Source organism: Doryrhamphus excisus, linkage group LG4 (genome assembly GCF_037039965.1).
Source record: "Doryrhamphus excisus strain RoL-2023G ecotype Guam linkage group LG4, RoL_Dexc_Guam_v1.1, whole genome shotgun sequence".
In the NCBI taxonomy this organism is placed as follows: domain Eukaryota; kingdom Metazoa; phylum Chordata; class Actinopteri; order Syngnathiformes; family Syngnathidae; genus Doryrhamphus; species Doryrhamphus excisus.
Genome location: NC_136360.1, coordinates 2,785,913 through 2,811,970, shown reverse-complemented (window position 1 = coordinate 2,811,970; position 26,058 = coordinate 2,785,913). Strand labels below are relative to the sequence as shown.

The 26,058-nt window shown below is 39.4% G+C and overlaps 2 protein-coding genes across 21 annotated transcripts in view; one reads left to right on the top strand and one right to left on the bottom strand.

The window, feature by feature from the left end:
- Positions 1–26,058, bottom strand: part of dock7 (dedicator of cytokinesis 7) — a 37,851-nt gene that overhangs the window by 4,216 nt on the left and 7,577 nt on the right. Inside the window, exons 15-46 of one of the 19 annotated variants that reach the window (XM_058072835.2) lie at positions 19,551–19,668; positions 19,322–19,392; positions 18,784–18,922; positions 18,469–18,570; positions 18,173–18,259; positions 17,575–17,806; positions 16,577–16,741; positions 16,356–16,373; positions 15,765–15,934; positions 14,462–14,554; positions 12,836–12,925; positions 11,814–11,909; positions 11,538–11,678; positions 11,225–11,338; positions 10,397–10,564; positions 10,029–10,168; positions 9,652–9,821; positions 9,362–9,540; positions 8,315–8,497; positions 7,897–8,056; positions 7,478–7,574; positions 7,204–7,221; positions 5,861–5,957; positions 5,577–5,711; positions 5,319–5,471; positions 4,987–5,145; positions 4,776–4,876; positions 4,379–4,571; positions 4,146–4,289; positions 3,880–4,011; positions 2,808–2,822; positions 26–151 (exon numbers count right to left, since the gene is read on the bottom strand). In XM_058072835.2, the coding sequence (XP_057928818.2) occupies positions 26–151; positions 2,808–2,822; positions 3,880–4,011; positions 4,146–4,289; positions 4,379–4,571; positions 4,776–4,876; positions 4,987–5,145; positions 5,319–5,471; positions 5,577–5,711; positions 5,861–5,957; positions 7,204–7,221; positions 7,478–7,574; positions 7,897–8,056; positions 8,315–8,497; positions 9,362–9,540; positions 9,652–9,821; positions 10,029–10,168; positions 10,397–10,564; positions 11,225–11,338; positions 11,538–11,678; positions 11,814–11,909; positions 12,836–12,925; positions 14,462–14,554; positions 15,765–15,934; positions 16,356–16,373; positions 16,577–16,741; positions 17,575–17,806; positions 18,173–18,259; positions 18,469–18,570; positions 18,784–18,922; positions 19,322–19,392; positions 19,551–19,668 (4,006 nt within the window). Of the gene's footprint in view, positions 1–25; positions 161–2,807; positions 2,823–3,879; positions 4,012–4,145; positions 4,290–4,378; positions 4,572–4,775; positions 4,877–4,986; positions 5,146–5,318; positions 5,472–5,576; positions 5,712–5,860; positions 5,958–7,203; positions 7,222–7,477; positions 7,575–7,896; positions 8,057–8,314; positions 8,498–9,361; positions 9,541–9,651; positions 9,822–10,028; positions 10,169–10,396; positions 10,565–11,224; positions 11,339–11,537; positions 11,679–11,813; positions 11,910–12,835; positions 12,926–14,461; positions 14,555–15,764; positions 15,935–16,355; positions 16,374–16,576; positions 16,742–17,574; positions 17,807–18,172; positions 18,260–18,468; positions 18,571–18,783; positions 18,923–19,321; positions 19,393–19,550; positions 19,669–26,058 lie in introns of all 19 variants that reach the window. The other 18 variants (XM_058072841.2, XM_058072836.2, XM_078789972.1 and 15 more) reach the window with 18 other exon arrangements.
- Positions 21,448–25,608, top strand: angptl3 (angiopoietin-like 3). Of its 2 annotated transcripts, none has more exons than XM_078789975.1 (7): positions 21,448–22,061; positions 22,962–23,072; positions 23,216–23,324; positions 23,419–23,532; positions 23,685–23,780; positions 23,888–24,088; positions 24,255–25,608. In XM_078789975.1, exons 1-7 carry the CDS (start codon positions 21,534–21,536, stop codon positions 24,437–24,439), a joined length of 1,344 nt encoding a protein of 447 aa, XP_078646101.1. In that variant the 5' UTR covers positions 21,448–21,533; the 3' UTR covers positions 24,440–25,608. The 2 variants fall into 2 exon arrangements, with proteins under 2 accessions (XP_078646101.1, XP_057928841.2); XM_058072858.2 differs by having other exon boundaries at positions 23,888–24,160.

Below are 26,058 nucleotides of genomic sequence, written 5' to 3'. Positions count from 1 at the left end.
TCGAATACGTCTTTGTGATACTCACCTCCAGCCTGTGAGAGATTTCAGCCAACTTGGTGATGGCTGGTTCTTTGTACACAAACTCCTGCTCATCTAAGTCGCCAAATTTGGAACCGTAAAACCCAACACGAAAGTATGTTCCAAACATCCTCTTTCCATCCTGCAGACAAAAGAAAAGACGTGTAAGTACTGCGTGAAAGCAGCACCCGCGTCAGAAAATAGTTCAAAAAAGGTGTACTCAATACAGTTTAGTATGCGGTAGTAAAATGGAGTCATTTTACTTTTTCTTTTACGTACTTATCAATTTTGGATCTTTTCTCACTTTGATCAACCCCCACAATTATGAATATGACACCAAAGAAAAAACTAGCCGTAATTTTTACCAGCCAGCAACATATTTCATTCAATTCCAGTATTACCCATATGCATTTAGACCGACATTAATTAAATTGTACTGCCACAAAAAAACAAAAATTGGCGCGACTTGTTGTGAATGGAGTTCTGTACAGTAGATGGCATCAGAGAATAAGAAGACGTAGCAGGACGGATCAGTGTTGCTATACTCAGCGAGTATTCAAACAGAATTTCTGATCTTATCGGACATTTCTGAAGACTCCAACAAGAAAGAATGTATTGGCCCCGACCCATCTAAAAGCAGGCCTTGCTTTTGACAAGATAAAAAAAAAAACACAAAAAACCAACAGAAGAAAGTTGTTTGTAGCTCACATTTTGCCTCCTACAGCATCTATAAACATTATACACACATGCATTTTGGCCAATTATTCAAATTAGACAATGTTACCAATCATCCGCCTCCGCAAAACACCACCACAAATAGATTGCAGTCTTGTGGGAAACACAATCTCAAATGTCAACATCAACATCACTCCAGATGATGAACAGGTCACACATGAAGATAAATGTATGGTGGACAAATATCCGTGCCAGGGGTGGGCACACTGCGACCCACCGGCCACATCAGGCCCGCCAAACATTTTAACACTTTAAACTTTAATAGCAAAACTGACTACTATTGGAAGCTTGAGTTACCAAAATATCTACTACAAAAAAAAAAAAACGATCCACACAACACAACCCATCAACAAACATGGCGGACAGAGTAACGTACCTACTGCACCATGTGTGCATTCAATTAAATATCTATGCACAATACCCATGTCCCCCCCAAAAAACATATTTCTACCGCAAGGCCTGCTGGGTAGCTTGCACTATTGTTTCTCCCAGCATTATTGCTTTACTGCAAAAAATACATTGAGGAGCTACCTAGCATGCCTTGCGGGCATTTGGAAATAACAGCTTTAGGTTACCTGTTATGTTTAGCGCTTAGCTGGTGTTTGTCACCCATATAGTTGTAGTAGTAGTTGATTTATGTGATGCATTTACTTGCTATGGATGTGTTCTGTTTTCATTTCGTGGAACCAATATATAGAGGATCAGTTGTTTTTATCCAATGTGGCCCACGATTCATAACCTTTGCCTTGCCCACCCCTGATCTCGGCTGATGTCCACAACCTGCTCACAAATATGGTGTGTGTGTGTGTGTGTGTGTGTCTGTGTGAAGCATAAGAAGCGGAAAGACTGTTAATAAATAATGATAAATCCAAAACTAAATGCATTCAGGAGTGCCATGACATATGCTAATCGTAAAAATTAAATATGAGCAGAAATGTGAGAAGCCCGGAAAACAAAGAAACTTACCACAAGAAACAATTAAGTAAAGTGGGAAGGAGGGGTCGGCAACCAGGAGAATAAAAAAAAAAAAGGAGAAAACAGAACAAATTTTAATCAGAATTAACTTTCCCCAAAAATGTTCAAAAACAACACAACTAACAATCAGCACGTTGGAATTTACACCAACAAAAATAGAATGTCAGAACAAGAACTGATTGTGGAGGATCTACACCATGCAAAAGGTAGATGGTAACAAAGGGGGGGAAAAAAAAGTCAAACAGTGAGAAAATAAAGGTCCACAATCTCCAAAACACACCATGCACTGTCAGTGCAGTCAGTGCAGTTTCTGAAGAAATGAGTGCTCTGTCCATGCAACAACCACAAATTGTTAATACTGTTAACTAGACATAGTAAATGGATGGAAATCATAATAAACAGGGGTCGATTTAGTTTAAACAAGTGAAAAAACAGGGTAAAAATAAAAAAATCAAGTTCAAAAGCGATCACTGTGACTTTTAGACAAATCATCTTGAGACATATGATGCTCTCAAGCTTAACTCGGATGCCAGTTTGTATCATTATCCAATTGTGTGTGGAACACTGACCCATGGTTAAACCAGAGAGGCCGAGACATAAAAACACTGCACTGAAATCGAGCCCCAGGAGTAAAGATATGAAGAAGTATGACAGCGAGTGATGTCAGTGTACGGGTGTGCTCTGACTGACACACGTCAGGCGGACAGAAGATGAGGACTAGGAAAGTGCAGAATGCGCAGGTGATGCATTCACTTCAAGACTTTTAGTGTCAGACACTGTGGCTCCCATGCACACAGCCTGTTAACGGTGTCACATACAATAAAAAGGTCCCTCTCGCACTACACGAGGGGAGAGGTGAGAGGAAAACAAAAGGTGTTGGTGCCTCATGGTGGCAGGCAGTTGACGTTGCCTGCAGATGTTACTGGACTAGACGTATGTGAAAAGCAAAGCGAGTATCAGATAGCTTGCCGCTAGCAAATGAAATGAGTGTGAATAAAAATCATAATGTAAAAAAAAAAAAAAAAAAGGTAAATAAACAAAGACGAGCAGGGCCAAGCAGGAACAGTTTAACCACCTACCTCCCAGCCAGTACTCTGTGTGATAAACAGAACACAGGACATGTGAACGACAGCACACTTACAACTCCTGCCACACATTTCAGTCATGTTACAGGAGGACTCTAATTCCATGCCATAAGTCTTTAAAAACTTCATGCACACTTTGTTTCCTGCCAAACAAATAGTAAAAGGTATTTGCAAAAGTATACACACTCACTCAGTGGGTGTAATATCAGGTAAAACGGTTAACTGGTGCAATGTAATAAAACATGCATGCATCCACTGCATTAATTTATCGAAATGCAATATTAACGGTGTAAGCATGCTACGCTGCAGTTATGTAAAGGATATTTTGGAATTTAAGTTTCTAGTTGAGGACCAAATATTGATACTGAAGTTTTTGGGGACGAGTACCGCCTCAGTACGGATTTGGGAGCATGCAGACACGATGTAGCACTTTTAGTGCAGGAGGAACTTTCGTTGTACGAGGGGCTGCGTCGGGTTATGGATGAAGTGTGACGTGCATGCCCTCTGCAACCGTGACTACATGGTGGTCAGTCTCGGCAATTCCCCTGTCTAATGAGGACCGTGACGAGTGAGCGTTTGCGCCACACTTGAAAAAAAACAACAAAAAAACTTGGTGACCCCTGATAGAGGTACATCTAAAAAAATAAATAAATAAAAAGTTCAATACTTTTAATTTCAGTATGTGAAACCCATATATTATACAAATTCATTACACAAAGTGGAACATTTATTTCTTGAAATTTTGAGGATTTGGGCTTATAGATCATGAAAACCCAAAATACAGTATCTCAGAAAATTTGAATATTGTGAAAAATTTCAGTCTTGGAAAGTCATGGTGTGACACCCTAATCATCATTAACCAAAACACTTGCAAAGGTATCCTGAGCCTTTAAATGGTCTCTCAGTCTGGGTCAGATAGCTACACCATCATAGGGATAACTCACTTTTCGAGGTTTGGTCTGGAATTAATTAATGATAAATGAGGGATATTCTACATATGTCAACATAAATCCTGCATTAAACCATGGGGCTTTGAAGAGACAATGCAAAAAGAATACATATTCACCTGATGGACAATTTTGCCAAAGGCTTCCTGCAGTTTACCATGGATGGTGGCTAACTTCTTTGCATCCCTGTTGGCTTCATGGATTGGGATCAGTACCTTGTACACTTCATTTACTGCCTCGTACATGCCAGCCTAACAGGGAAAAAAGATACACTAAGAACAGTAACAGCATTTGATGTAATTACAATTACCAACAAGCCCAGTGATGGTTTGAGAAGGTATGATGCACATTCTGTAATCCTTCATCCACCCTTTATCATTCTCACCAAAGAGAAGGATGAAGCAGCTTGTTCCAAGAGTCCCACTAGGCCGAGCTCAGTAAAGTATTTCCCTGAGCAGATGCCTTCCTCATCCGGTGACACCACATCATCAGAAACTGCAGACTCCTCCAACACATTGGAGGAAATATACTGCACGTACATAAATGCAAACACAATGAATAAAATACACATACACTGGTGGGTAGTTCACATGTAAAAATGTCACAAGATGTCCTGACCTGGAAGGTGACACAGCCGACAGGAAGATATTTGCGATCCTCCAACATGCTTAGGTATTCCGCTACCAAGGCAGCACTGTGCACCAAACACTGAGCAGCTTCGGCATGGTTGTTCCTCTCAGAGTGCTTTCCAGCCATGTTCTGGAGCCATGTGAGCCGGAGGTCTGGTGACGTCTGGTAACCTTTGGCAATTCTACAGATGAATATGGATTTAATGTCATTAAAATACTGATGATGAACGATGGGGAACAGTGTTTACAGCCTTGGGGTGGTGGGGCATCAACACAAACAACACAAATCGCTCCTCTACTTACAATTGAGGCCTACACATGATGGTAGGGGAAACACTATAATTTGCATTCAACAGGGATTTATTGAATGTGCTTCAGCTTTCTACCTGTACATGAGATCAATAAGCATCTCTGGGTCTTCCTGGTGTTCCTTCATCTTGACTGTGTCAGACAGGATCATGTGCAAGTTAAACACAAGGTCTTGCACCTAAAACAAAACCAAAGTGAGCATTCAAATCCATAGGTTATTTCCCAAAATTCTGCCGGGTTTACGGTAGCACAAATCACAACAAATATATTCTGATGTCATAGTTATACCTGGTCTGGAAAAGTAGTTTCCCTAAGCTCAAGGTCTTCCTCAGCATAAGTAAGGATGGTCTTCAGAGATCGGCGTAGGAACTCCTCATTAAAATTCTGGGATGTTCCCACCAATGAAGAAAGGGACATGGTCACCTGCATCTTCACCCTTGCAAAATTCTAAAAAGAAATTACAAACAGGAAATAGCAGACACAAAATGGTTATGACAAATAAAAGACTTTAATAATAGAGGAGAGATAATGCCAGAAACTCATCATCAACGATATCTATCCATCAATATCCATCAAGTGAGGGATACACAATACATGCTTGGTTGCAAAAGTGAACTCACGTTCCCAATCTCAAAGTTCTGCCTCATAAGGAGGTAGAGGGAGGCGCTGGCATGGGCCCTGATGGTACTTATACTGCTGCTGCAGCTCCTTAGCAGTCGCAGACACAGGTCGGCACACTGCTCTGTCTCCTCTTCAAACAGCAGTTCAGGAAACTAAACCGTGAGGAAAAACACCCACGTCACCCAAAGGCAGGCTAATAAAAACAACTCACAACGCAAATATTTTAATACATGTTGTTATATTTAAAGATTACCCACCTTCGACACCAGTGCTCTCTGTGTGGCAAAACAGTGCTGCAGGTAGAGAGCGCTCTGATTGCAAGCCATACTGTGAAGCAAGACTTTCAGCACCCCACCAAGGACACTCTCCTTTGATTCGGTCACTGATACCGTCTGAAGACAGACAAATAGTTCTTGTTAAATAGTTGTACAAAACCCCACCTTTAACACCAAGTCAGCTGGTATAGTCTCCAGCTTACCCATGACCCTAATGAGTACAAGCAGTATTAAAAAAAATGATGAATGGATGTTGTCTGAAATACCTGCACAATGATCTCCAATGTATCAAGGATGATCAAGTTGGCCTCCGTTGCGAGGTTGCCATCAATAAGCGCTTCATGCTCCAACTCTGCTCTGGTCCTACAATCACAATCACAAAAACAGAAACCAGCATCAATATGTGGGAGGTACCAACACTTCAACATTGCCCAAAGTAAAAAGTCCAGGAGGTCTTATTTCTAGGCACCACAATGAAGCAAATTTTCCCAGAGAAGATATTACAAAGTAATTTTCGTTAACTAATTAAATGGGAGATTTTTACAGCAGTGGTTTGTCTTCATCTTTGTAAAAGCCACAGGCACCAAAGGTACGCTACTCCATGTCTCTTAGGGGACATAAGGGCCCATTTCCAATTAAATTATCAATTAATACAACATTGAGATGTTACCTTCTCAATAACATACAACAGAAATAATTATTTGTGATTGATTCGTTTTTCATACATAAACGGGGCTGCTGAAAACGTGGCGATTTTTTCTTAGACTGGTTTGAATTGAATACCCTAATTATTTACATTACAGTGGTCCACCCCTTTAGAAGTGCCAAGGCATCAGAGTTGGATTCTTGTGTTCACTCTTGTATACAAAAATACCTCATGATAGCCAGACTAAACCTGTGACACATCTAGGGAGTTAAGATGTATTCATGTATTAAGACTACTTATTGGATAGCACAAGGTATTAAAGTAAATTTGAGGATAATATTACCACTCTGCTCTGATTTCCCAGAATCTATATATATGCTTTATGATTAAAAAAAAAAGAACAAACGACAAAATGCTTTTTTTATCTGCCACATTAAGAAGGAAAACACACCACTCTCAGGCTAACAATCAGCAACACACATTAAAAAGCCATTGCGACTCAGCCACCACTAATCAAAACAAGCACAATGTTATTGGGACAGATCGAGTGTGTAAGGGTAAGAACCAGCATAGAGACATTTTTTGGGGGTGCGTTCACGTGCATGGGGGACCTTACAACTCAATTGTGATATTACTGAAGCAAGATTTTACTGCGGTATGTTCTTGGCATTACAAATGTAATTATGGAAAACATAAATAAATAACATATCTTACAGCTATACAGTTGCACTCCAGATGATTTAACATATTAATTAATGATTGAATAAAAACTGGGACTATTACAGTATAAATAAATATTATGGTTTCAATGTTTCTGCTTGGGTAATGTAAACAATCTAAACTGTTACTGACTATCTGTCAGTACTTCACCATGCAAGTGAACACACACACACACACCATTCAAGGAACTCAAAGAAAACTGAGATTCAAAAGAGAACACAGCAAATATGGACCATACAATACCTGACTGATCTGTGATTCCTACATAAACACACAGCAACATCAAAGAATTAACAGAAAACTACTCTGGAACTGGAACAGAATGATGAAGAAAACTAATAAAATATATCAAAATGCGACAGAGCCTCCGACAGTTGCTGAACCAAGCTTTAAATTCTTTATTTGGTTCTAGCTGTTACTAGACATATGCTAGTAATAAAAACTGGCGGGCTAGTCTTGTTTTTGGAAGACAATAACTGATAATTTAATTATCAAGCCGTATCACAACATAACCTACTTGTCTAGTCTCTCACTGTTCTGTCGCCAGTGGGTCATGTCCTTCCTCCACCGCAGATTTTCCTGGCTGCCAAAGGCACTGCCTGATGGACTACGCTCTGAAAGCAAAATAATTATTTACTTTTTTCATTGTGTAGAAAGAGTGGAAGGGTACACAGTGAAGCATACATTTTAATTCACTATCACAAGCATGTGTGTTTGTCGGCCAAATTTACACAATTTTGTACGTTTTGTTGGATTTCCACAATCACCTGTACAGGCAGGAAATTGATCACTCTACAGCCACATGGAGAATATGGGACAGACCATGGTGTAAACTCTTCTACTTCTGAACTGCACACGTGAAATTTGACATACTTGGAGTAAAAATGAAACTCTACATAGTGTTTTCTCTTCAATATGTGTACATGGTAAACTCACCAAGCTGTCCACGGCTGCGTCGCACCATCTCCTGTCTGGCACCGATGCTACCAAGTATGGCTTCTTCCAACTTGGCCTTCATGTCTTTGGACTTCTTAAAGGTCAAACTGTTCATGCGCTCAAATGCCTTCTTTCCCTGCATGGTGAACACAACATGGGCCTTGTATCCAGGAAGTAGAGGATGAGTGGCAAAAGAGAAAAATGCAGGAAAGTCATTTGCAGCACAGCACTCGTGAAGTAAAGCAGGTTAATTGTATGAAAACATGCATTAAGATAAAGGAGAACACAGCAGAACAGAATGAATAATGAGAAATAAAAATGCATGCTTCTAGAACACAAAGAAGGCAGTTTTGCTTTGTGACAAAATTCAGTAACCAAAGCATATTAGTTGTAAAGGGAACAATGTTAGGCATCTTACCTTGTACTCAAAGCAAGAGACACAGAGGTAGAGGAGCTCTAAAAGGCGGTTCAGCTGGGACACTGAAAGATCTGTGAACCACTTTTGTAGCACCAGCTCATCAGCATTTTTTAGCACCCACAGTAGACAGATGAGCAGACTGCGACTTGACTCAGCCGAAAAGCTCCCATGCTGACGATTCGCCTTGAGAGACGGACAACGAGAAAGTCAACTCAATTCAATAGGTAAAAATTCAAGTGGTGTGAAATAGTGCTGTCAAAAATAGCTTGTTCACTAATTTATTTCATTAACTATGTTTCAAACTAGCGGCATTAACGCATCATGTCAAAACACATCTCCCTGTAATGACGGAAGACGGAGCCACAATAGTTCATACTTAGCTAAACACATCAATAGCAGTGCAATTGCAACACCACATATGTATCTCCAACTCACAAACACGTCTCTAGCATGCTCCTCTTGGGAACAACCCATCCTCATTGTCATTCAAAAAATCGCAACAACATCTTTATTATGGATGTAAGTGTTGTCTAAATATCTAAATAAACAAAAAGACAAAGGAAAAACAGTATGTGGATATTCTCATCGCTCACTAACATATCTCTTAGAGCAGATATACAATTTGCTGCATTTCAGTATGCTAGGAAATCCCAGAGACTACATCCTACACTCATTACACAAGTTGTGTGGTGTCTTTTAATGCAACCCTTCTTTCTTGCTACTATAAAGAGACTTGCATTCGGCAAATACATTTTCAGGCATGTGTGATACCTTTTAGCTACATTAAATGTTGAGTCCATTTGGAGCTGTTAATACATACAAATATGTATATCCAAACATATATACTTATGTCCTGGCATTTATCTTTCTGTTCATAAAATACAGCAAAAATGGGTGTATTTCAAATATGGTGACGAATGTGATCAATCATGATTGAATTCATTTGATAACTGTCATTAATTTAATTAAAATGACTCATTTGACAGCCCCAATAATAATATTAAATTTAATTCAGCTTTGTGAAAGAAGAAAAGGATCCATCATTACCTGCGAATTCAACAAGAAGCTGCTCGGTCGGGACATCGAAGAGGTAGTGGCAGTGCCCGCTATTGCCATGGCGACAGTCTGATTAATCATGCTGTTTGCCTCTCCCTCAGCGTCTTCCCCATTGCTGCTCACAGGTGCTCCCTGGGGTCCCCCTGGTCGACCCCACTGGTTGAGTGACTCTAGTAAAGGAGAGGAATGTGTTAGGAAAAACGGACAGATCACATATGACATATAATGTATGGCTATTATAAATACAACAATTAGCTGGAAGCTGATGCTTTCATTAGTACCTGTAAAGTCATGAAGCTGTGGCAATGTCTCCATGACAATGCCAATCAAAGGAAGGTAAAGCATAGCAACACGGGCTTTGACCTCGGGATCTGCATAACGGGGGTCGGAGTCATGGCTGGAGAGCAGGTTATGAACAACACTGACCACTTTCTTATGCAAGCCAAACATCCTAGGAAAAGAAATTCGGACACATAAGAAAAACGAATTATTCAGATACATTGCAATCATGGCTGGAAAAAAAAACAGTTATATAACAACATAAAAACAGTTAGCATGACCAAGTTAATAAGTTTAGGTTATTTGACTGGACTCATATTTTAAATGTTATTCAGTCAATCACTCCTCAAGTAAGCTAGTGTACCCGGCACATACTAACCCCTCATTGTCTGGGTCCAGTATCACAGACAGTTCTGACAGTACAAGCCCAGCCATGAAGTGTTGTTCTCTGAAGGGCACAGAGAGTTCAAACATGTTTGCTATTTTTTGGTCCTGGACATGAGTGGAGAACCCAGAGCTCTGTGACAAGAATGGAAAAACAGATAGAGTCACTTACACACAAAAGAAAAAAGCACCTCATATTTGCCTTAAGAAAAATATTTTTTTATTAATAATTATTTGCAGCATACAGATAGATTACTGTCCATAAGAGGATCATGTTTTTATGCGTTCTGATTTTTCTTCTAACTCATATACACATTAAACTAGCTTGTTCTATGTCTGTTTAGCAACATTTTATGATCTGACCTGCGAAGTCGCTGAAGAGACAGACGGTGATGGTGAGGCAGGTGGTGTGAGCAAGCTGCAAGGCAGGTTGAGAGTCACGTAGTGTTCATGGCTGCACACTATTCTCAAGAAATCAAGTCTCAGGGACTCCAAGGTTGGGTTTTGCAGCATGAAAATCTTTGCGGACACCTGTTGAGAGGAAATTGTGGACTTTATAAAATGAAAAATCAAATACAAACGTCAATAAAAATGATTGTCAGGTGAACTAATTTTATACCCACATGTAGTATATGATGAAGCTTTGCCATGACTATCGCAAAGACTATTTTTCTCCTTATCATGAACCAGCTACCACCACATGATTTCAAACCCATGAACCAGATACCTCCAAACAATTTCGAGCCTATGTTCCCAAAGTACACCAGGGGTACAGTCATGGAGGTATGTGAATAAAAATAAGAAACAGTGCGACTACTATTCATCTAAAACACTTAAGGCTTACGTAGTGCACTTGAACGCGTCCCCATGTAAACTATGCCTGCACAATGCAGGAAGTACAGTGCAGAAAAAAGGAAGAATAAGGTTCTATGTGCAATATATGAACAAATAAGTTTGATGTTTATGTTGGGCATTAAGAATGCTGACTTTTGAAGATTACATTCATAGTGTTATCTGAATAAGAACTGGTCTTATGTGCTGCTGTAACAAATGAGTGCATTTTCTGATGTTATTTGAAGATAAAAATTAGAACACGGTGTTGCTTGCATAATTCTGTAGTGCTTGGACATGTATTATGAGTAAACCAACATAAATGCGGTAAATGTTCAAACATCCTAAGTGGGTAGTTACCTGCTTCCAGTATGCCCTGATAAGGGTAAAGACAAAGCCTCTATCCATGACTGACAGCAAATCATTGAGAAAGAACGCTAGACTTGTATTCAGTCTCTCAACCAGTTCCAGATCCTGATAACAAGAAGCACAAGTTACCGTTTACTCTGTTTGTATGCAATGACAATTAAAACACAGGTATACATAAAAACATGCAAAAAGACAATTTCTATAGGCAACAACATCAGTTATATCCATCAAGATTCCATCAATGTGGCTTATATTAGTGCTATTAGAAGGGTTTGTCGCTGTAGCACCGTTGAGAGTCATCTACCTTCTGGAAACGTGACACAATGTCCCCTGCAATGGTGCTGACCAATGCTGTAATGTCATCCATAAAGCGTTCTGGGAATCGGTTCTTTCTGGGCGACTCCAGGCGATCAGCAAAGTAAAGGTGGTGGATAATGCTCTTCACCTGTGGTTTGAAGTACCAGGATACCAGCACAGAATACTGAGTTGTCGTGTACTTTATAGAGGGTATACTGCAACATGCAGAAACATGCCAATTTCCGGGGTTTCAAACTGGGTAAAGACATGAGGCGTTTCCTACCATGAGTTCAAAGAAAAACCAGGCCTGCTGGAGGGCTCCCTCCCTGACGCTTCCACTGCTCACCACCCACTGGAGGGCCAGTTCCTCATGAAAGAGCTGGATGGGACAGGAACGCAGAACAAACAATGGGGTTGACATGGATGGACAGAACTAAACAACATTTTTAATGCATAAGAGTTTTGGGTAAAGTACTGTATAGTCACTGTAAAGTTCCATATGAATCATATGTGAGGCATTATATACTTTTGGCATTTACGTATTTTATGTAAGAGAGTATGTAAAGTGCGACTAGCACTAAAATTGATGACGTAGATGTGGCAGTTTAGATTGAAATATTCACAAATCATTACAAAACATAAGGCAACCATAAGCATCATGCAGTGTTATGACCATGCAAATTGTACCTCTTTACAATCAATGTTACTTTCTGCTGATAAATGAAAGAAAAGCCAGTATTTTGTTTTTGAAGAACAGCTTACCTTTTTGATTGTGTGCATTGGTTTAAAATGTTCACCATTAAACGCACACTCATGACAAAAACATTTTACAAAAAGAATGATCCGTGCCTGCCAGAATTTCACATTTTAAACAGACTTTTTCCTGACCCTTCAGAATGCTAAACAAGGAAGAAGCAAAAGTTGAGAAACACTTGACTCTTCTGTAGAGAATGACTATACAATGTTGCATGATGTCGGGTTTCATGTTGACAGATCATTTTTTGTGTTACATCAACCTAGAATAGCGTTCATTCATCAACAACATGCACACAGATTTAGGAATGACAGTACACAATGTGTGCAGCATTTGCAAGACTGAAGCCATTTTGTGTATCAAATGATATTCCCTTAAATGTTTAAAGCAATCAGTTATGATCAGTGACATTCAGCAAGACGCCACAACCAACAAATACAACACCGACCAATCCAGAGCCATACTGTACATCCACAGACAAGACAAGTGGGGGAGGGGGAAGCAAGGAGTGCGTGGGGGGTGGTTTCCTCCTCCGGTGCAAGTGGCTCTACCTTTTTTGTGGGCAACCGTCCTGTTAAAGTTTGCAAGAAACTGGCGCTCTCTGTGTGCGAAGACATGCGATTGCCACAGCGCTCCATGGCCTATGGGTGGAATGAATGGAAGGTGACAACAAAGTTAGTGGAGGAGCAACAGGAGTGTGGGGTTGCACCTTTCCTTTACAGCATAAAGCAAAAGGTGTCTGGGTCTCAAACAAACAAACAAACGCACACAGCCTTGTCGTACATACACACACACACAGACACACACATGGACGCGAAACAATTACACAGTTTCTGTAGTACTCGATTTTAACTGTTAAAATATAAATAATGTAATATTGAATATGTCATAGAGGGGCCCTGGGTGCAAATATTACATTGCTGTTTCTCTTGATTTTACAGCAGCCCTTCCTATGTATGGGCATCCCCCGGGCTAAAGGTGGGAAAACGGATAGAAAATGTAAACATTGCCTAACGTCAGAGGTTAAAAGCCAACAACATGCTCTGTTACTGTATCCTCCCATTGATCTTTAGGATGCTTGTTATGGACATAAAATACATGTTCAGATTTAGAATAACAGAACAAGACACCCATGAAGACGGAACGTGAGGCAGACAAGCAAACACACAGACGCACTCTTTCATTCACATGTAACATGCTCCAGTGACAAAGTGAAGGATATGAGAGGTTAGTAGGAATTCATGCAAATGAGTAGACAGTAGAAGCTAAATCAATTAAAAGGAATAACTATGATTAAAGTAGTGTTGGAATAACTACAGTATGCTAAATGGGCTGACTAACACCACTCTTTTTCTCCACTCCATCCACAATAATTACTGCTAATTAAGCCTTGCATTACATTTGATAAGCTAAAACCTTCTGTATGAATGGTAATGATTTCCATGGAGAGCAATCATCTTATTGCAAATATAGCAAAACTATACTTCATGTGTGCTGGGACCTGGCACCACTCCCATTACTGGGACTGCTTCTGGCTTCCCAGCTTACCTCCCTGCTGCATGTGTTTTTGTGTTGGCACTGTGATTGTTCCATCTAGTGATGTCCCTCTCCCCAACAATAATGAAAAATAATCATTTTAAAATATTACATAAAAAATCTATATATTATACCATTTTAAACATTTTTTAATATTATTAGAATTACAGTCCATGTAAACACAGCCATTGGAAATCACAGCAAAAAAGTATCTGCAGTATACTGTGTACAATAATAAAGGAAAAAGAGCGGTATTCAGTCGGGACTTGGTGATGAAATTACTACATGTGGGGTGGTTGAGTGCAGCTATGATTCATGTGTGGGATCATGGGAGAATTATGATTGTAATTCTAGTAGACTACTGAATTATTATGAAGTTTTGGTATTACGCTACTCATACTTGACAAGCCCCTATTTTCAGAAACAGGAGAAAAAAAATAACTAAAAAGGAACAATCTGAATAAAATGTTTAGTCAGACAGCTCATGGCAACACATATCACTAGCAATACGTTAATAAGAATAACTAAGTACACACATAACACCAAAACTCCAAATATATCAGTATTCTTCCAGGGTGAGCATGGTTAGATATTTTCGGTGAAATGAGGCAAAGCAGAGGACGGGGCATTCATAAAACCACCTGCATGGTTTCTGGAGCAGACCCAGGGCTGGATCCCCAAGGGGCACTCTTACAACCCATGGTGTGTACCCACGAGTTGGACCGGTCTAAGCCCTAGGGCGCCAAGGTCAAAAGGACACAAGGCAAGCAGGAAGCAAGGCAATAAGCGAGCAGCATGGGGGAAGCAGGAGGGAAGGAATAATCACAGGTTAAAGGAGGTCAGGACGGCTGGTTGATTACAAGGACCCAAAAGATCATTTGTCATTATGTTAAAAATCACCACAGCAGAACAATCTCTCTCTCACACCATCCATCCATCCATTTTCTATGCCGCTTACCCCCAATAAGGTCCCTTTAGTAACAATTCTTCCCCCTCTCTCTCTTGACTGTGTTTAGCTAAGCGTTAGCAGTTGTAGACAGAGAGTGAGTTGTGGCCGACAGCAACTCCTGTGTGAAGGTTCATTGCATATGTGCTCTCTGCTTGTTATTAAAGCGATGGAAGTACATTGTGAGTCTCTCCTTAACCACAAACAGCGGCATTACATTGGTATTCCACACTCGCCAGTAGGTGTCAGTAATATTAATATAATGATGAGACGATAGCAACCACAGGAAATTCACTGTTGATGCTAACATGTGAGTCTATTCTGTCTTCTTTATGTCTAAGATGTTTTTTTCTGTTATTATGGGTAATGTAAATCTAAAGTGAAATATAGGGGTGTTGTTTCATGTCTAGAGGGCTCTAATAATACTGAAAAACATATTTAGATGGTCATAAACAGGTGTTCTATGCTCTATCTAGGAAAATATTCAATTTATATAGAAGGATTCAGACTTCATGGACATTCAGTTATCACTGTCAGGTCTGGAACCAATTAACCACTATATACAAGGGATTACTGTAATTTTCAACTTTGTCTTTCACAACCAAACCAGACACAACCAGACAATACTTGTGCATTTTTCTCATGGCAGACAGCTTTTTTTTTACCAGTCAGCGATAAGATGTCCAAACTTATGTTTACACATGATATCTAGTTTACATACTGATAAAAATAGACCTCATGGTCACTGTGTGCATGGAAGGTAGCTGCCTTGGTGTGGGTTAAGAACTACAAAATCAGTGCAATCACCTTATACGAGCCATCAAAAAGACATCACAAAATCAATACAAGCTAAATATGTCAGTGCTGGTAAATATTTATGTTTGATAAGCATGTGCAGCAGAAACACGGAAGTCAGACAAAGCATTGCCATCAAGTAACCAACAGATTTATACATATACTGTAAATAAAAAAAGTTTGTGCATATTTGCATAGCTTACCTTGCTGCCAATGATGGAGCGAACCTCATCGTCAGGAGAGGTGGGTGTACCGGAGATGTCAGGGTTACTATTGCTAAGGCTACGAGAGCGGTTGAGGTTAAGGCTGGCTGGTCGAACTGCTGATCGAGCCATGGTGGCATAGTGAACAGAACCACCCAGCCCTCCAGGGCCTGGTATAACACACACATAAAAGTAATTAACAACCTTGGATGCAAAGGGAGTGACTGTTTTTACCAATATTTTGTAACTACAAGCTCCTTCGGAGTAAAGCAAAAATGTAATTCAAAATAATACTCATGTTGCAAAAATGTCAACTGAATTTGTTATCTGATAACTTCAGCTGTGCAAATGATGCATTTATTTGCAAAAAGCTAGTGATTGGCTTAGTGAGTAGGATTTGATTGATATAAAAAGGGCTGCAAACTGCATAATTACCACAAAATGCAAATCAATCCTTTGTAGTAATTATTGAAATAAAATGTGAACTGTCTGCAGGTCTGCAACATCTCGCACTACTTAAATAGCTACAGCATAAAACTACATGCTAGTTCAGTGGGATTAAAAAGAATGGTGTATCTATACATTATCTACCTGTAAAGCATGTTTTCTCTTTAGTAGGCAGGCAGACGTTGTGGAAAGAAAGAAAAAAAAAGTAGCAACATGGAAAATGTAAAAGGAAAATATGGCAGAAAATGTTTGAACAAAGACATATGAGTACAACGGATGTGATGAGGTTCAATGTAGAAACATCTTCAAATAAAAAAATTCGACATGTCAGAGGTAAAAAGTAACAAGTTTCCATCAGTAAATACCTGGTGAAGGTGCATTAGGGTCCGTGCTTGGCAACCGGAAGACATAGTGGATATATGAAGACAGCAAACTGTTGCGGCCATGCATGTCCTGGCTGGTGTCTAGGTACTTATGGAGGCGGTTTACAATGGATGCCATCACCTCAAATGATGCCTGGCCAAGATTCACTAAAAGCACACAATCACAGACAGACCGTATTTTAGTACAAAGTCTAAAAAAAAACAATATAGTCAACAGTCGCAAGGCTGAGATTGCCATCTTTCGGTTTATGTACACCGTCTCCATGATTGTACGGCCAAACAGTGCACCTAACAAACTAGTCGAGTGCCCAAACAAAGCATATTGCTGACCATGTGACTCTGTGAAGAATGGAGTGGCCTTTCAGAGATGGCACACTATAGATTCTGTCCGGGGAATCATTTAATGATCCGTATTATGTGTATTTGGGTGGTTTATTTTGTCAAAGAAAGTGAAACAGAACGATGAACAACTTTGTATCTGTCTGCTTGCATTCTTATTCCAAGCCCAGTCCTGTGTGCTACCAGAGTCAGTCAGGCCATTGTGTGTAATGATGATTGTACCTGCTGCTCAAGTTTACAATAAAGTTCAAGTGACCAAGTAACTGTCCTCTATTCAAAGTTATGTTTGTAACAGACTAGAAGGATACAGTGTCTGCATGGGCTCTTCCATTCTCCCCCCTACTCTCATCTCCATGTTGTCTAGTTTTCCATGAAGGTACAAAGTCAGGTTAAATGTTCATTTAGCCATTTAATTAGTCACTTCGCTTATTTCTCTGCATTTATAACTATAATGTGTTTTGTGATAATATTTTTTCTTATCTGGAATATATCAATTGGATTTTTTTTAATGGAAAAATTTGATTTGGTTGTCATATTTTTCGGTTGTCGTCTGACCTTTTGGAACGGCTTAATAAGAAAAAACAATTGTAACAATAATCTCTGAATATTCAGTAAGTGTCTAAGAAGATGCATTAATATACCAATTTGTCCAGCGATGACTGGCGGTCGGACCACAAGCAACACCAACTTGTCAAGTAGAAGGTGCAGGAATCGAACAATTGGCTCCAGCTGGGAAGAGTTCAGTGCAGCTATGCTGGACTTCAGCTCAGTTTCCAGGTTGTTCTCCATGATTCGCATGTCTCCTATCCTGACTGGGAACATGTGCTCATCCAGGGCATGTACCAAGGCAAAGAACTTATCCAAATACTGATCCTGGAATAAATGAGAGAATGAGAGAGAATGATCCAACAAGGTTGAAAAGGGAACAGAAAAATGTAAAATATAGACAATATGCACGCAAAGAATATATCTCTTCAACATAAAGATGTCAGAAAATCAATAGCTTTCTTCAGCCATTACTGACAAGATAAGTGAGCATCAGCAACTAATCTACTGGCGGTAAATTATAGTGCAGTTTAGTTTGACTTGAACTGAAAATTTAACTGTGCAGTTGATTATTTCCTTCTGACATTAAAATATGAAACCACAAATACATAGCTGACGTGAAGTGCGAAGGTGGATCAAAGATGAGATGTGAGGATGGTTAGAGACTATAAAAGTATTATATATTTCAGTTACCTGTGTATGGATGGTTGAAACAGCAACCACTTCCACATTGAATACTCCACGATGGTTGTCCACCCACTTCATCCCTGGGAGTGGAACCTGAAGTCCAATAACACAGGATCTCTAAATATTATGACATTAGCTTGTGAAACCTAGTAAATAGCACTCAACAGATGTTTCTAGTATTTAATACGGTATGGGAATCTAATATTATACCCCATTAAGATAACATTTACTTAGTTTATTCATTCTCTATGTTAGAGTTCCTACTATTTTGGTGAAAAAAAACACTCTTAACACGGTCTTACATCTGGTGAAAGTACAGAGTATGATTGCGGTGGTTTTTCCAGTGACACTGGAAGACAAAAGTGCCCTGTCCGCAAACGTCCATTCTGCAACATAGGGATCCACTGAAAGAAAAGAACAGAATCACTGAATGTTAGTTCAGTTAGTTAGTTCTAATCAAAGTTACAGCACAGCATCATACAGCAATCTCACATTTGTACTCTATGTATGCCTGGCTTCCTTTTACAACAGTGTGCAAGAATAGCCCTGCTGTATTTTTTATTTTTTTGACTATGGTCACTGTTTGGTTAGATTCACAATAACTGTATTGGACCTACCGTGTACCCCACAGGGGTCTCCAGCAATGTGTTTTGCTTCTGCTGGCAGCTGACATGGTAGAAGGTGAAGAGGATGTGGTGGTGGTCTGACAAGGAGGCGGGAAGCTTGATCTTGATCTCATCATGAAAGTCAGGGGATCTGAAGATAGAAAACAAGTGTCAAATCCTTAATTGGATGCTGCCTTATCATTAATTAAACATACTTTAAAAAAAATCCAAACATCGGTGAAACGTCAGAACGTGATCGATCAATAGATGAGTATTACAGGACTTCCGTCTGCTGGCAAATATCCAAAAGTAACATAAGCATATACATGTATTTTTCATGGGCATTAATGTAATTAATTTATGGTTTTTAATTATTTATTTCACTCTATTTTTAGGATTTAGGATTTGGTAAATTAATTCAAAGTTCAGGGGGAATGAACTTAGGGAGTATTCAATGATATGATCTCACAATAAATGTGGAGAACAGACTGTACCATGCACATCATGTCTCATCCAACTGCATGTGACGTACTGTGGTTAACACCCTTACCGGTTGTGGTACACTACAGAAGTATAGGCCTCTTTGTAGAAATCAGCACAGCTTGACTTCCCAAAGATCACCTGGGGATACAATGACACGCTTAAAAAGGCATAATTTCACCCATACAAACACAGTATGATACATAAATGGCTCGCATATACTGTAAGTGGAGGCATATATCTTATTTGTGAGTCAAATAGTGCTAAACAAGCAACAATTGTATAATAGGATTCCATACCTGCATAGCGTTATTCGGATCCTCTCCATTCATAAATTGCACTTTCACCGTAATGTTACGGGCCGAGCCTTGTCGGTTGGCAAAGTTGAGGCTCTGCGGGTTCACATACAGCAGATTTCTGCAAAATATATGAGGTTAGAGGAGATTATGTAACCAATATATATAATAGAAATCAAATAAAAATAAATTCAATGTCTCATGCTGGGTCAAAAGCCCAGGGGTAAACATAAGCTTTTGAGATGGGTTCTAAAAGTGGACAATTCTGTCTAATATGTGTGTGTATGTTGGGGCGGCGGGTCGTCCCACATTTTGGGAACAGCAAAGGCTCTGTCCCCTCTGAGCACTTTCAGGAAGAAACCCTGTTGGCTATGGTTTATGATACACAGAAAGACAACAAATGCTTTGGAAGGAATGTGATAAAAAAATACACAAAGCGGTTTGACTATAAAAATCCTGGTCACTTTGCAGCCACTTGTAAGAAGGCATAAACAAGAGTTACCACGCCTCATGTCAGGAAGTGCAGAGTAACCTAGGTTCAGTGGATAAACCACAGTGACGTCGATGATTCACTGGGGAATGAATCCGCAGAGATCACAGCTGGAAACACAAATTGCATGTATGGGAATCTGTCTAGTCCAATCATTAGAATGCTTCTTGTCAGGACAGAAAAAGTATTCAAATTAAAATGGAAACCATGAACAAGTAGTTTAACTGCTATCATAAAAAACTATTCAACAAACTTCAATACAATGTGAAGCAAATGTTCACTTTCCGATGCTGGCTTAATATTATTATACATTATTACCAATAAGTTGTAAGTCTGGAATTACAATAGGCAAGCAGTGTGGAGTATGTAGACTGGGCTTGGAGAAACACCTTCTCTGGCCTACTAGCATTAGTCTAGTAGCAGAGGGGACTCAGAAATAAATTTTTATGGCTGTATTATTTTTTTCCTCATTCACTGGTTGTCCTGGATGGTAAGCCCTGAAAAGAGGGGACCTACTTTATAGCCCATAAGAATGGTTCAATACAATAAGCCTTTATGATTGATGTATAATCAGGAAAAAGCCGAAAGAAACCAAATTTACCCAAAATAGATGATGTGCAGCAGGTCATAGCTATATAAGCTAATTTACAGTAAACAGGCTGACAATGTATCACCTTATTAGCAAAAATGATAACAGGAAAATTATGTGATTGGTCAATTCTACTTATACAGGTCAAAATACATTGTGTATAGTCTTGGTATTAGAAACACAGTTCTGTTTATTTTAGCTTTTGAAGTGTGATCTTAAACTTCGTAATATACAGGTATAGACAACACTCATAAAAGAAAAATATGATAAGCAAGCACTATAAAACACAACTCAAAGTGATGAGTTTACACTGTCCAACCATGCCAACATCTTTCATGCCCAATAGCTGAACCCTGGCACAAATGACAGGCCCACTCCCTGCTAAAAATCAAAAAGAGGCTGGTGCAAGGCTGACTCAGCATGAAGTTAAATCAAGCTCAGGACCATTAATTATACATCGCATTATCAATCAGAGTAAAGTATGCATGTAGTTCTAAATTTTGAGATTGACTGGACAGGCAATCAATCAAACAGCTGTGATGGCCATTGTTGGATTTCTGCTGATCAGCTAAAGCTCTGCCGCATAGGGAGAACTGAGGTGTGGTATGAAGAGGGGATTGTAGTAAATGGGTTGGGGGGGGGGGGATGTCATTTGCTCACTGCTGTGATTTGTTTGTTCAGGAGGAGGAGGACAGCCGGGGGATTTAGGGGGAGGTGAGCAGCAAACTGGTAGGGTTTAATAATCAACTTAGCCCCCCCCCTCCCCAGAGCGAGCAGTATATAACATGGGGCGGCATGCCTCGAACATCAAGTATCTGGACGTCTGAGTGCAGGGTAGAAGGAAAAGGGTGTTGCCAGTACATTTAGACAGCAAGCACTGTGGAAAAGGAAGACAGAAACACAAATAATGATGCAGTTTTTCCTCTTACTGCTGCTAGCCAGTTCCACGGTCGTTATTTCTTTGGAAAAGTTTGGTCGAGAAGATATGCTCACAGTAACTTCCAAAAGCCTTACAACAGAACCAAGTCCTACAGAGGCAAAGTCTCGCTTTGCCATGCTCGATGATGTTCGTCTACTTGCAAATGGCCTCCTTCAGCTCGGACAGAGCTTACGGGAGTTCGTACACAAGACCAAGAACCAAATCAATGACATTTTCCAAAAACTGAATATTTTTGACCGGTCCTTTTACCGGCTTTCAGTGGTCACATCAGAGATCAAGGAGGAAGAAGAGGAGCTGAAGAGGACAACAAGTGTCTTGCAAGCCAACAATGATGAAATCAAGAACATGTCTATGGAAATCAACTCTAAGATCAACAACATTGTGCAGGAACGTGTACAGCTGCAGAGTAAAGTGGGGAGCCTTGAGGAGAGACTCAAGGGACTGTCCCAGAGTATGGTCCCTGTTGACCAGATCAAAGAAATTACAGCACTCAAAGTAAGTAAGAGTGTCACATTTTCTTCCACTACTGCACAAATCATGGTAAAACAATGTGTTAATACTTGACAGTGTCCAGCAGAGCCAGAACTCTTACATAACTGTATAGTGTTGCATTTCTGTAGTCTGTAAAGATCAATAATGTAACTGACATTTACATGTCCTAACCTGCACATATGCAGGGCTGTTGCAATAAGCTTATCATGACCTATACACTATGTTTCCTCTTTTCATTCTTGCAATTAATATTCAAACTGCCACCTGTTGCGAGAGATGAAATCATAGTGGCTTTATTTATTTTTAATTCATGTGATATTCATAGTGTTGTGATTAGCAGTACCGGAAAGAAACCAACCGCTCCAGGAGGTCCGACTCAAACCTAAATGGAAGCTAACTGAATAAATTTTTCCCCATTAGAAATTATGCAAATCCGATGAATCTGTTCCAGAAAGCCAAAAATGTTAACACAAAAGCCATTTCTATACTTTTACATGCAGAAAACATTTCAAAATGCAAATAAATGATGAATGAAAGGGCTAAATTTTAGGTTACTGTTCCCAAGGACACAAACTACCACGAGTTACATATCGCTGCAACATCGTGTCTTTGGAACAGTCGTGTCCTCAATGAAGATGAATTTATATTTGTTTCCAAAACACAATTACAAGGTGTTTTGTGTTGACACTTTTGACCACTGATGACATCTTAGACAAGCAACATAAAGTAGCCAACCTCCAGTTTCGGATGTCATTTTGCTAGCCAATGGGACGTTAACCAGGAAAGAGGTTTTGTGATACAATTACATTAAGAACACAGTTGAACTCAAAGTGTATCAATGACACAACAATATGTGCACCATTTTGTACGCTAATACAATAAGCTTTGACCTGTCATTTCCAGGATGTGATTGAAACTCAGGAGAAAACAATCACAAGCCTACTAAAAGCTGTGCAGGATCAGCATGAGCAGCTAGATCAGCAAAAAAACAAAATTAAGAAAATGGAGGAGAAGGTAAACAATTCTTTGTTTAGAATACAATTTTAGGGTACTTTTTTAAATGTACTATTTATATGAACAGGAATTTAAAGCACAGTCTTGAAAGAAAGCTGACAATGTAGCTTTAATCATGTGAATGCGTTGGTGTTGTTTTGTAGCTCAACTATGACACCTTCCAAGAAACCTTTGATAAACCAGTAGATTCAGAGACTACAGCTCCTGATGCGTTTGAGTATCTGACAAACGCCACTGACTTGGATGAAAGTGGTAACATTATTTGCACGAAGCTTCACGTCACTTTTAATGACTATTTGAACAAAAAATGGTAATGACTTGAATTGTTGCTTACTGATTATTTCAGATCTCCCCATTGATTGCAGTGAGTTATTTGAAAGAAGAGAGAGCCGGAGCGGAATCTACGTCATCAAGCCAAAACAATCTGAGCCTTTCACCGTTTACTGTGAAATGGGGTCTGGTGGGTGAAAATTCCACCATTAATCTTTATATTCATTTTAACTTAATGTGTCTATTCAAGAGTTGCTACTCATCATAACGGTGTCAAATAGACTTCCTTGAAAGCTCTAGCTTGAAACTTAACCAAGAAAATTATCCCCCATGATCTCGTAGATGGAGGTTCAACTGTGATCCAACGTCGGGTTGATGGTTCAGTAGATTTTGACCAGACATGGGAAAAGTATGAGAAGGGCTTTGGAGATCTGGAAAGTAAGTATCGTTTCAAACAGTAAATAATCCAAATTAAAAATTGACAACTGCTTGGTAAAGTTTATCCATAAATGTTGTTTAAAAAAAACCCACTGTGACTTATGTAGAGGACTTCTGGTTGGGTCTAAGGAAGATCCACAGCCTTACAAACCAAGGCGTGTACATTTTGAGAACCGATCTGGAGGACTGGAAGGAGGCTAAGCACTGGGCTGAGTACCACTTCTCTCTAGACGGTCCCTCTGAGCACTATATCCTCCATCTTAGCCACTTTACCGGTGACCTGGTGGATGCCATGGCCAATAGTTCCGGTATGAACTTCATGACAAAGGACAGAATTGACAGCAACCAACAAAACTCTAACTGTACACGAAGTTATACAGGTATACAGTACTTCAAGCAGCCATGTCAAAACAGAAAGTTCACTATAGAAACCTGAATCTTAACAACAATAGTCTGTTGTAAACCTTTTTGCAGGTGGGTGGTGGTTCACCGGGTGCGGAGAGAACAACCTCAATGGAAGGTATGTATGGGTCAGAGCAAAGGGTCATTCTGCGAGGAGGAGGGGTGTACAGTGGAAACCCGGCAACGGGTCAGCATATTCCCTGAAGAGGACCAAGCTCTCCGTAAAACCAGTCACGACTGCAAAAGGTTTTAATTGACATCCCACGTCATCCCACGTGGTCTATTCATTCATCTTCATATTCACCATTAACACCAATACCGTATACAGCACTCAACCAAATAGGGAAAGCACTGAAAGATTAGTCAATAACACCACCACATTATTCATGCTGTGTTAAGCTGGTTATTTCATCAAAACCATTTCGGGAGATGGGGTTGTAGCACAACTAAAACAGCACAAGTCACAATATATAGTACTGCAATGGAGAAATGATGGAACAATGCCAGACCGGTCATCAACCTAATCGGTCCATCCAGTTAAGCCAATAGAAATGCCCGCATGCAATATCAGCAGTCACTTTCAACATGAAGAGATTGATTAACCACATTGTGTGCAATGTCATGATAAAGCAGCAGACGGAAAAACAACAAGGAGCGACTGAAAATCAATTCTAAAAAGTTGCCTTACTTGGCTATTTATTTCAGTGAACATGAAGTTGTCTAGTTGACTCTATCATGCTCTAGCAGCTTAAGACACAAACTAAAAAAAGGTAAAGACAAGTCATGGAGAAAATGAAAGACAAAACACTTTCACTTTGCACTGTTTTTAAAAATTCCATAGACAGATAATATATTGTTGCCGTGTATGTTGCTGCACTGGGAATGTGACTCGGGTCTAGCATCACTCTTTTACAAAATAATAAGAAAAAACATTATGAGAATAAGCATAGACAGATCATGTATGTATGGTAATTACAATGTTACAGATTACAAATGACAGGTATTGCTTCTAGAACAATGTTATGCAAACGTCCATTGGTGTGAATAATACTATGTATGTGGATAAATACTAGGTGTATGTGTGACGGGGTGATACGGTATTTAAAACACCCTAACTAAAAATTAAACTGTACTTTGTTTTGGTAGTGAAATGCATTGTGAAGTGTTTTATGTGCTATCCTTTTTTACTCTGTGAAATATTTAAAACATGCCCCTGCAATTATGGTATGTGTTATGGTTAGACAGACATAATTTCTGTATATCACCCAGTCTATTGAGTCATATTGACTCTTGTTCATTGGAAACTAATGTTCTGTAAATGTTTTTCATACATCACGTGTTATAGACCCTGACAATGTAAGCCTTTCAAACCACATGTCCTAATAAAGAGAGAAAAGCTTGAATGACTTTATATTCGATACTTTTTATGAACTGCTCTCAAGTACATAATCCTAATACTATTTCACTAACACCTCCGCATTACCAAAACAGAGAAAAGGCACAATGTCTGTGAGCCCGTAACCAAATTGCATAATGCTGCTTTGATTTTGGAGCACATTTGTAAAGCATTCAAAAAGAAGGTACCAGGTTGCTTCAGTCATGGAATAAATCATTAGACCACTTTGTTTCTTCAGTTTCTTGTGCATTTGAATGCCTGGTACAACTAAAAGGTATGATGACAACAAAAATACCTCAAAAGAGTTTCGTTTTTTTTGGCAGTACAATGCTATAGTTATTTATGTAAAAAAAACTTAAGTGGTTTTGGTTATTAACAAGAAAGCAGTGGAATTTGCTAGATATCATCTCTTACGTTAAACTCATACAATCTGTTTTTATTATCGTTAGATCAGTCCAAACAAATGTTCCTTGAGTTGTA